The sequence below is a fragment of the Cetorhinus maximus genome, chromosome 32 (assembly GCF_964194155.1).
Source record: "Cetorhinus maximus chromosome 32, sCetMax3.hap1.1, whole genome shotgun sequence".
Lineage (NCBI taxonomy): Eukaryota > Metazoa > Chordata > Chondrichthyes > Lamniformes > Cetorhinidae > Cetorhinus > Cetorhinus maximus.
This window is the reverse complement of record NC_135910.1, coordinates 14,963,163-14,974,330: the sequence shown is the minus strand read 5'-3', so window position 1 is coordinate 14,974,330 and position 11,168 is coordinate 14,963,163. Positions and strand designations below refer to the sequence as shown.

Genomic DNA, 11,168 nt, shown 5'->3' with positions numbered 1-11,168 from the left:
ATCTCTCTCAACATCTATATCTTGATTAAACCACATTAACTTTAATTCTACTCCTGGAATCAAGTTACCCCTGCCCCCTTGCCATACTCCTAACTCCCCAATACCCTCTCCTTTGGCTGTTCATCACTGTCACTGCTAACATGCTGAACAGTGCCCTTGTTTATGGCTTCAAGTCCTCACCAAGTTCCTCCTAGTCTCCAAATATCCTGTCTTACACCCTCCCCCATACAATCCCCCAGCTCCGTGTCATTAGATCTGAGGTCTAGGGTTCAGCACAACCACTTTAAGAAATACACCAACGGCCTGCCATAACACAGCCAGTCATAGCAATATAGTCCAATACTCCATTTGCTTCCCTAGTTACCTGCTGCACTTGCTAACTTTTTGTGATTCATGTACAAGCACACCCAGGTCCCTCTGTTCTCAGCATTCTACAGGCTCTCTCCAGTTGAATAGGATAAGGTGAGTGGAAATGAATGGCACCAGGAATTTAAACGTTATGAGTACCACCTGCACCCCCATGGGAAGCAGCTGTACAGCGATGAGGAGAGAACCTTGATCTAGACTAAGCACTACCCACATGGGATAAAATTATAAGATACAACCCTTTAAATACCAGTCAGTCAAGTAATCAAAGTGCCAAATGGAATGCTGGCTTTTATCTCCGGGGGGGCGGAACATAAAGAGGGGGGAGCTCTGTTTCAGCTTTACGGAGCCTTGGTCTGGCCCATCTGAAGTACTGTGTTCAGTGCTGGGCCCCGCATCTCAGGAAAGAGGTACCGCTTTCAGAAGGAGCACATCGCAGATTCACCAGAATACAAGGGTCTAAAGGGTTGAATGAGGAGGGCAGGTTGCATCAGCTTGGCCTGTGCTCCCTTGGCTGAGTAAGGTCGAAGGATGAGCTAAACCCGGCATTTAAAACGACAGAGGGGTTCAGTCTGGCAGAGGTGGAGCAACTACCTCCCATGGTGGGTGAATCCAGCAAAAGAGAGCACAACAGTGTCAGTGCCAGCTTGCCTAGGAGGGAAATCAGCACAAAGGGTAATGGAAATCTGGAAGTCACTTCCCTGAAAAGTGGGAGACTGGGGGACAACTGAAAATTTCAAGACTGAGATTGATAAGATTTTTTTTTGGCTAGCTGAGGGTTTCATGGAGTATGGAAAAAAGGCAGGTTATTTGGAACTGAACCACAGATCAGCAATGATCCAACAGAGGGGTGGAATAGGCTAAAGGGGCTAAATGGCTTCCTCCTGTCCGGGCGTTTCTAAATTTCCCAATATCTGCATGGATACTATAGGGGTGATCCCGATTGCTGTTGTTGCCCTACCTGTCGCTCCTGTTCTTGCTGCAGCTGTTTCTCTTGTGCGGCCTTCTTGTCGGCTTTAACTGGGTGGCAAAAAAGAAGTTTCACTTTTCTTCGGATGTGTCCAAAGCAGCTCCGAGTATCCCCGTTCCCACGCACCTATCCTAATCTACCTGCTCCCTCCGCAGGCTGCTACAGTCAGTCAGGGCCGCACGCTATTCCATGGACACGCCAAAGGGCCGATTGCTCCCACAGCAGATACAGGGTATATCTGCAGCCGAGACCAATCGCTACACGCCCCAAGCAACCTCCCATCCCCTGTTCTGCAACCGCTCTCGATTCCTGTGGGCGTTGTTGATTTGATACACCCACTGTCGCTGAGCCTTGCAGAGCAAGGAGATACCAGGCTTGTTACTCAGTCTGTAATGAGTGAGCCCAGTCTAGGGCTCAGCGGCTGAGGGGGGATCTATAACATACTCAGTTACACCCAGGCTTGGCAGCCACAGGGTGGGGGAATGGAGGGGAGGAATCAGTTAGGGTTTCCTTCCTCAAGATTGCTGTATCCCAGACAACATGCACATTGGGCGTGGACACTGGGCGAGGACACGATCAGGTTTGATCGTGATGACCTTGGAAACAAATAGTTACTCAGTCGTCACTGTTCAAGGTCACCACTTGGGGTGGTGTAGCTGGAGGACAACTCGTACCTGTGGGCTGAACAGCAAATAGACTTGCATTTATAAAGCACCCTTCATGACCACTGGACGTCTCAAAGCGCTTAACAGCCAATGATGTACTTTTTGAAGTGTAATCGCGTGCACAGCAAGATCCCACAAACAGCAATGTCATAGTAATCAGACAGTCCCATTTTTTGTGATGTTGGCTGAGGGATAAATATTGACCAGGGCACCAGGAGAATTCTCCCCTTCTTCAAAATAATGATGTGAGATCTTTTACATCCACCCAAACAGGCATATGGGGCCTCAGTTTAATGCCTCATCTGAAAGAGGACACCTCTGACAGGGCAGCACTTCCCTAAGTCAGTACTGCACTGGAGGGTCAGCACAGATCTTAGTGTTCAAGCCCTCATTTGAGCTTATATTAATGGCTCAACTGGGGAGTGCTTCTGAGGCACCCAGTCGGTACAAAACAGGAGCTTTACTCTGTATCTAACCCCGTGCTGTACCTGTCCTGGGAGTGTTTGATGGGGACAGTGTAGAGGAAGCTTTACTCTGTATCTAACCCCGTGCTGTACCTGCCCTGGGAGTGTTTGATGGGGACAGTGTAGAGGGAGCTTTACTCTGTATCTAACCCCGTGCTGTACCTGTCCTGGGAGTGTTTGATGGGGACAGTGTAGAGGAAGCTTTACTCTGTATCTAACCCCGTGCTGTACCTGCCCTGGGAGTGTTTGATGGGGACAGTGTAGAGGGAGCTTTACTCTGTATCTAACCCCGTGCTGTACCTGTCCTGGGAGTGTTTGATGGGGACAGTGTAGAGGGAGCTTTACTCTGTATCTAACCCCGTGCTGTACCTGCCCTGGGAGTGTTTGATGGGGACAGTGTAGAGGGAGCTTTACTATTATTTACGTAACCCAGACTTGTTGCTAGCATTTAGTCAAGGTACTAACATACCCATCACCTTGAAGGGCACAAAGTTAACAAAAAACATCCCACAGGGTTAAAATGTACAAACCAGGGCCCTGATCCTTACATTGTTTATTCAGCGCCTTCTGCATGCGGAGTTTCAGCTTTTCCTGTGGTGTCAGCTTCGGCTGGAAGAGAAAAAGGTGACATTTGTTCGGGGCCAATATTCCACCAGGTAAGACAATATAAAATCCTTCAGCGTCACCTCGAGGGGAACAGCACAGAGTGGGACTCATTTTTCATCCTGGGAACTCTGACTGCCTTGGCGACAGTCAACCAACCGGCCTGTGGGAAAGGAAGAGCCCGACGCAGCCCAAGGAGATTTACATTAAAGTCGCACCATTTCAATTTACATTTAAGGGTTCTCTGCAACCTAGATGAATGCAAACATAAAGTGAGGGTTTATTACACACAATACATGCAGCCACGCTTCAATATAAAAACAGAAGCAATCCGATTTTGAGTTCTCTGCAATATAGTATACAGGGGTCTGACAACTGTGCCATAAAGCGCTGCTAGAGGGCAGCGCTGATCCATCCCCTAACCCACAGCACAAAAACAACATTCAGCACTGACACAAAGACTGCTGATCACAGGTCAAATCTTTGGTTTAATACTTCAGCCATGCAGAAAGTTAACACATGATGCTAGTCCCTGGTTAGCTCAAATAAAGGGCATGACAGTGCAATCTTGAGAACCCTTTTTATAATCTTACTGTTGAACATCGAGGCAGTCCGGCATCAAAAAGATAATTCAACCTGTTTTGCATTCTAACCTTTGGGGAGTAATTGTCATTAAAAATTGCCAGAACGGTCTTTTCTGTTGAGCCTTGGACATTGGATCAAACTGGACAGACAGCGTTAAGTGCCGCAGTGAGGATTCTTGTGTGGAGGTCACTAGTCAAAGTGACCAGTAAACGGAGGCGAGCTTTGTTAAGACAACAGTTACAAAGAGGCAGAACCGACTACGAGAAATTAAACACATCTTAGAACCTGGGCCTCGAGAATGGGATTCAGGGGGATATTTTCAGGGCGGGTGCGAGGTCAGATTTCTCTGTCTGGAGCTCAATGTAATAAGCAGTGCTTCGAAAATTCAGCATTCACTTTTTCTCCACCACCGAGTTTATAGGCTTAATGCTCTGTTATTTCTGCTGCTATATTCTAATAAAGACATGTGTATTATAACCACTAGCAAGTTTGGCTTAATTGATAGCAATGCCACCTAAATCAGTAGGTTGAGTTTATGCCCACTCCAGCACATAAGAGAGACTTGCATTTATATGGCGCCTTTCACAACCACAGGGAGTTCCAAAATGCTTTACAGCCAATTAAGTTCTATTTGAAGTGTAATCACTGGTTGTATATAGGAAATGTGGCAGAAATTTGTACACAGCAAGCTTCCACAAACAGCGGTGTGATAATGGCACATCATCTGTCATAGTGATGTTAGCTGAGCGATCAGAACACCAGGGACAATTTCCCTGCTCTCCCTCCAGGTGGTGCCATGGGATCATTTGCATCCACTTCAAGAGGGTAGATGGGGGTCCTGGTTTAATGCATCATCTGAAAAACAACCCAGTCTTCCCTCAGTACTGTGATTGGAATGTCAGCCTAGGTTAAATGTCTTTGGAATGGGACTCAAACCAACAACCTTCTGACTTGGAGGCAGGGGTGCTAACGAGGAAGTCACCTAGTCCAGGCTGACACTCGTGCCAGTAAGGCGCGGACGCGTTAAACCCGAGGGCCCATTTGCAAGTTCAGGTGCATATAGAAGATTCTCTGGTGCTGTTCCTGGAGCAGGTGAGCTCCCCTGGTCAACATTTGTCTCTCGTCCACTCGACAGCGAGCAGAGATGCCCTGGGTTGACTTCCTCCTTGACACAGTGGCTGCTGGCCGCTATCTGAAAGTGCAGCCCAAGGCATGACTGGCACTGACTGACAATGGAACACGGAGTTTCCTGGCCTGTACGACTCAAGGAAATGCCCAATTTAGAAGTAAATAGATGTTGCAGCAATGCGAATAGATCTAATGCAAGTTGCACCATGGCACTGTAAAGCTCATCCAGTTAAAACTGGCAAACTGCCTCTGCTGTCACACGTTTAGCTGACAGATACAAGCATTTTTATATACAAGATGGCTGACGGGATTGAGATACACTTCAGAAACTCACTCCACAGTGGCCTAATGACGAGAAACTGCAACTACACTGTGACAGTTGACATAGCAAAACTGAATGGGGAATGTGATGTGTTAACAGAAAGGCTAACCAAAAATCGTAACGAATGGAAGGTGCAAATGTTCATCCTACAAATACAGACTGCAGGCAGCAGCTGGTAACGTGGATAACGAAAAAAACCTGTAACAAATTCTAAAAGCCCACATAAAAATATAACTGCAGTAACTTTATAGCATTCACAGAATCACAGGAAAGAGGAAACATTAGAACCACAAGGCCCATCACTTTGGCAAGTCTTTGCCTCCGAATTTTAGCACAATTTGGGGAACACGGTAAGGGAACATTTTAGGGACTCATTAAAGTGGAACAGTTTCAGTGTGTGAGCCAAACTGATGTGCATTCTGTTTTGTTACCGGTCACACGGCCTCAAGGACAATTTCAGGTTAGAAAGAAAAGCGACTAAAAGTTGCTGAAAGACTACTTGAGGCTGCGTAAGTGTTTCTGTGAGGTTTTCAGAGGGGCTGTGTTTAACGGAGGTGAGGTAAAATTCTTACTGACTTTGGCAGCTCCGGACTCTTTACCCACAGGAGTGTCAGACCTGGAATGAGAAAGAGAGAAAGACAGTACAGTTCAGAGCACACCTAAGGTGAAGCAACACAATTAAAGCAGCATCACTCTGTGGCTCACCACCTGCCATTAAAAGGAACAGTACAGAACAGTAGATCCAAGGTTCAACTGCTGGTCTGCATTGCTTCTGCTGAACAGCCTTCAACAGATGCACGATAAAGGACTGAACAAAATAAACTACTGTCCATGCTTCTGGTTTCTACCCACCGAAAGCTACTGAAGTGTGTTGCAGCCGTGCCTTCAGCTACCTAGGCCGTTAAGGTTCAGGAATTCCCTCCCTAAACCTCTCCGCCTCTCTTCTCCTGTTTAAGTCACCCCTTAAAACCCACCTCTTTGACCAAGCTTTTGGTCACCGGCCCAAATGCCTTTGTGTGATTCGGTGTCAAATTTTGTTTTGAGGACTGTCCAGTGAAGCGCCTTGGGATGGTCTGACTACATTAAAAGGCGCTATACAAATGCAATTTATTCTTTGGAGACACAGAGGCCAGGGTTCAGTTTACCTAGGATACCTTCCGGTGGTCAAATGGCCAAACAGTGCGCGCACACAAAGAGTAAGCAAGAGGGCAAGGTGTAGACAGTGCCGTTGGCTCTGTATCCCAGCAAGAGTCAATACCTGGAGAGGAGGGCAGAGAGCTGCTGGGAAGCCTACACATGAAGGTGTACAGAAAACAAGACATAAGCACTAGTCACTGATTAGGGGCAGAAAAGAAATATAAAAGGCTTGCATTTATATAGCATCTTTCATGACCTCAGGTTGCGCCCCCCCCCCCCCCCCCCCCCCCCCAAAAGCACATTACAGCCAATGAAACGCTTTTGTAACCTTGGAAAAATGGGAGTCCCTTTGCTCTAGATTGAGGTCCCACAAACAGATGCGATAACGATCAGATAATGGTATTGATCGAGGGATAAACCTTGACCAGGACACTGGGGAGAACTCCTGCTCTTCCTTGAAATAGTGCCCTCGGATCTTTTACATCCACCTGAGAGCACAGAAGGCACTGGGGCTCAGCATCTCATCTGAAAGGTGGCAGTTACTGACCTAGACTAAGCAAGCTCAGCAGAGGCATTGTCAGTAACATGGACAAGTGCACTTTAACTCTGCCTTAACCGCGCGGCTTCAGTGACTCCTCCATAAAAGTTAATCATTAACTTGTTTAAATTTACATCCTCTCTTTGAAAGTGGGAGGACCCCTCTCAAGTGCAGCCCAGCCCCCTCAACCAGACTCCTTTTAGGCTGGTGTACCTCAGCTTGCCCGCAAATGTATTCGCCTCACAATCCAACTACACTTCATTCCCAAACCTCAAGGTGAGCCAGCCCTTGCTCCAAGCAGTGCGAGTGGGGAGCGATCGGCACAGCTTTTTTTGGGTGGGGTTGAGTCACTCCTCCTGCCCCCTCACTCCAGAACTGACCAGCCGGTTTGGGAGTCTGCATGTTGCTGCTGCATGGTGGAGGGTGGTGCTGATGTTATTGGAATAGTAATCCAGAGGCCCAGGCTAATGCTCTGAGGACATGGGTTCAAATCCCACCCTGGCAGCTGGTGGAATTAGAGAGAAAAAAAAAATCAATTAATAAAATCTGGAATTGAAAGCTAGTCTCAGTAATGGTAACCGTGAAACTATCATCAATTGTTGTAAAAACCCATCTGACTGGGTGCAGGCTCGATGGGCCGAAGGGCCTCTTCTGCACTGCGATTCACTAATGTCCTTTAGGGAAGGAAATCTGCCGTCCTTACCTGGTCTAGCCTACAAGTGACTCCAGCCCCACAGCAACGGGGTTGACAATGTGCCCTCTGAAATGGCGTGGCAAGCCACTCAGTTCGAGGGGCAATTAAGAATGGGCAACGAATGCCGGCCTTGCCAGTGATGCCCACGTCCCACAAAGGAGCAAATAAAAAAAGCATTAGCCTGAATAAGAAGAGTCATGAGTGGTTCGAAGTCACGCTTACTTTTTCAGTTTTTCGCCCATGGCGGGAGAAGCAGCCACTTTCCCCAGGCTCTCTTTGACGGGAGAGAGGGATTTGCTTTGGCTCTGAGAGCCGCTAAGACTGTCGCTGCTGCTCCGGCTGGTGCTGTTCCGGCGGCGGCTCGAGCTGTAGCTTGTCCTGCTGCTCCGCCGGTAACGGTCATCTGAGCGCGAATGACTCCTTGACCTTCAACAGGAAGGAAAGATGCTTTAACAACATGAAACAGGAGCAAAGTACATACCTGGGCACTTCCTTGTTCCTCTGTTACTTTCTCTCCTGAAGGCGCTGACTATTGCTGGGTGCTGTACCAGCATCATTGGTACCTCTCACACATGTTACATAGAATTCCCAACTCAGAAACAGGCCATTGGCCCAACTGGTCAATGCCAGCATTAATGCACCACACGAGCCTCTTTTCACTCCACTTTCTCTCACTATCAGCATATCCTTCTAACTCTTTTCTCCTTCATTTATTTAGCCTGCTTCCCTATTTCATTCTTTGTATGATCGCCATGTGTTCACAGTATATTTAACCACGCTGAGCATCAGAGGTGTTCCTGGCCATCTCTTCACCTGAACTTGCCAATTGGACACTGCTTGTAAACACATCACCAGCCCATCAAAGCCTCAAATTTAATGTTCTCATCCTTGCATGGCCTCGCCCCTCCCCATCCCTCTAACCCTACAACTAACCGCATCCTAACTCAACATTTCATTAACTCTGGCTTCAATCATCACCCCCTCCTTTCACTCCTAAGCTACCCCATTCAGCTCTCCTCCTCCTCTAAGACCCACATTAAAATCCACCTCTTTGACCAAGGCTCTAGTCACTCTTCTTGCTCTACCTTGTTATCTCTTTATTTCTCCCCCTCCCCCTACTGACCCCTCACAGCTTTGTGAAGTATCTTGGGACAGCTCTCTGCACAGAAAGGTTCTATGTAAATGCAAGTTTTTGTTGCATAGAATGTACAGCGTAGAAACTGGTCACTCAGGCTATTCTCCATTTGAGCCTCCCTCCATCTCACTATCTGCATATCTTCTATTCCTTTCTCCCTCGTGTGTTTATCCAGCTTCCTCATTAAAAACATCTACGCTATTTGCCTCAAGCACTCATTGTGGTTGCAAGTTCCACATTCTAAAAATATCTTACATTTATATCGTGCCTTTAGCATAAAAAAAGGTCCTTTGGCATTCGACAGGAGCATTATAAAACAGAATATTACATCGAGACACGAAAGGAGGTATTAGGGCAGCCTTGTTAAAGAGGTAGGTTTTAAGGAGCATCTTAAAGGAGGAAAGTGGGGCAGCGAGGTGGAGAGGTTTGAGGGAGGGCTTAGGGTCCAGGCAGCTGAAGGCACGGCTGCCAATGGTGGAGCGATTAAAATCGGAGATGCGCAAGAGGCCAGTGTTTAGAGCAGCGCAGATATCTAATGAGTTGTGGGGCTGGAGGAGATTATACAGAGATAGGGAGGGGCAAGGCAATGGAGGGATTTGTAAACAGGATGACAATTTTAAAATCGAGACATTGCTCAACTGGATAAAGAAGTTTCTCCTGAATTCCCTACTGAATTTATTAGTGGCCATCATATTTCTAGCCCCTAGTTTTGGTCTTTCCCACAAGCAAAAAAGCCTTCCCTAAGTCTTCTCCATCAAACCTTTTCATAATTTTAAATGACTCTATCAGGTCAGCCCTGAGCCTCTTCTTATCTCAAGTAAACAGCCCTAGCCTAGTCACTCTTTCCTGACGGTATAACGGACGGCTGCGGTATCGCCGACTCGGCCGCGCACCTGGACCGCCTGCCGCGGCTGCGAGAGCTGACGTATCGCGTCCTGTCGGCCGAGCGGGACTGCGAACGCGAGCAGCGCCGTCCGTCTCGGGAGCCGCCTCTGCCGTAACGCCCGCGGGAGCCGGAGTAGTGCCTGTTGCGCGAGCGGGAGCGGGAGCGGGACCGGGACCGCGAGTACCGGCTCGACCGCCGGTGCCCGCGGGAGCGGTGGTTGCGAGAGCCTGACCGAGATCTGGAGGATCTGGAAGAGGAAGAGGAACGATGCCTGCGGGAGTAAAAGGAAGAAAACAGGAGAAAAAAACGAAAATGAAAACCAACGGAATAAATGACATTTCAGTCTGCAGGCACTGAGGCCAATCGCACTGCAACTTTCTTATTCTCAAATCCACACGCGCATAGAGTCACAAAAGTAAAAAACAGGACACCCGAGGGGGAACCCAGAGCTCCTACCATGGGCTCCAAGTTTCAGTAACACGAGTAAATATACTGCGGACGTTGACAATCTGAAATAAAGACGAGGAAGTGCTGGAAATACTCAGCAGGTCAGGCAGCATCTGTGTGGGGGGAGACACAGTGTTAACATTTCAGGTCGATGACCTTTCATCAGCACTGGGGGAAGTCTGAAATGTAATAGGTTATGAGCGAGGGGTGGGTGAGAAAAAGGACAAAAGGGAAGGTCTGTGACATGGTGGAAGACATAGATATCACATTTCGAACTTTTCCCAGTTCTAATGGAGGCTCATTGAACTGAAACGTTAAACTATGTTTTTCTCCCGCCACAGTTGCTGCCAGACCTGAGGATTTCCAGCATTTTCTGTCTTTGAACTTGAAAGTTCAGTGTTAGGTAGTTCCTGAATCAGGTGATTTTTGCCTCACCCCAGGAACTCAACATTTAAATCCCAGGCAGTATTGAGTGGACCGTTGTATCGAAGAAAGCAAGGTTAAACCGAGGCCCCTTCTGCCTGCTGTGGTGGTGAAGGGGGATTTCAAAAGGTCCCAACCATTACCACCAGAGACAGATTATCCGGTTATACATCTCAATGGTTCTGTGGGTTCTGGTTGTGTGCAAAATGGCCACTGTTTGCCTGCATGATTAACACGGCACCTCAGATTAACTGCTGAAAAATGTCAAGGTGTTTCACACGAGGGGGAGTTGCACAAGAGCAAGTCTCGTTTCATTAAAACAGCCACAAACTTCCAGTTAATCCCTGCTCATCATGGCCTAACGCTTTCAGAGAATCTTCCTTCAACACGGAAGCTTTGCTGCCACTGAAATTGGTCGTGCATGGCTCAGTTTGCATTTATATGGCACCTTTGACATAGAAAAACATTTGCGATGCTTAACGCCCGTCATCATCCAGCATAAGTTGCTGCTCACTGCAGAGGACAACATGGTCAGCTCCTGGTGTATATTTTCCTTATGGATAACACATGCACACGAGGCAATAACTCGTCTTAACACTTGTCCAAAATGCTGTCACCAGCCAGGAGCTTTCACAGTCTGTGTCCTCAATTCTTAAAAATAAAATCTTTGAGATCCTCAATCCCTAATCGAGCCCATCTACTCAGCCATTCCACCATTTCCTGGCCTCTTGCCCACCTCTCTTTGGTCTAACCCTTAATGGAATCATGAACTATTCCCCTGATTTCGACAGGTAACCCATCTTTC

General features: G+C 47.6%; 1 protein-coding gene across 5 annotated transcripts in view; it reads right to left on the bottom strand.

Annotated features, from left to right (window-relative positions):
- clasrp (CLK4-associating serine/arginine rich protein) overlaps positions 1 to 11,168 on the bottom strand; it is a 42,287-nt gene that overhangs the window by 13,206 nt on the left and 17,913 nt on the right. For 3 of the 5 annotated variants that reach the window (XR_013573925.1, XM_078533248.1, XM_078533249.1), the window contains exons 14-18: positions 9,501 to 9,764; positions 7,695 to 7,898; positions 5,680 to 5,719; positions 3,014 to 3,074; positions 1,328 to 1,386 (exon numbers count right to left, since the gene is read on the bottom strand). Coding sequence is in view for 2 of the 5 variants with exons in the window: in XM_078533248.1 (XP_078389374.1) it covers positions 1,328 to 1,386; positions 3,014 to 3,074; positions 5,680 to 5,719; positions 7,695 to 7,898; positions 9,501 to 9,764 (628 nt within the window). In the remaining 3 variants the exon portion in view is untranslated. Of the gene's footprint in view, positions 1 to 1,327; positions 1,387 to 3,013; positions 3,075 to 5,675; positions 5,720 to 7,694; positions 7,899 to 9,500; positions 9,765 to 11,168 lie in introns of all 5 variants that reach the window. The other 2 variants (XR_013573924.1, XR_013573926.1) reach the window with 1 other exon arrangement.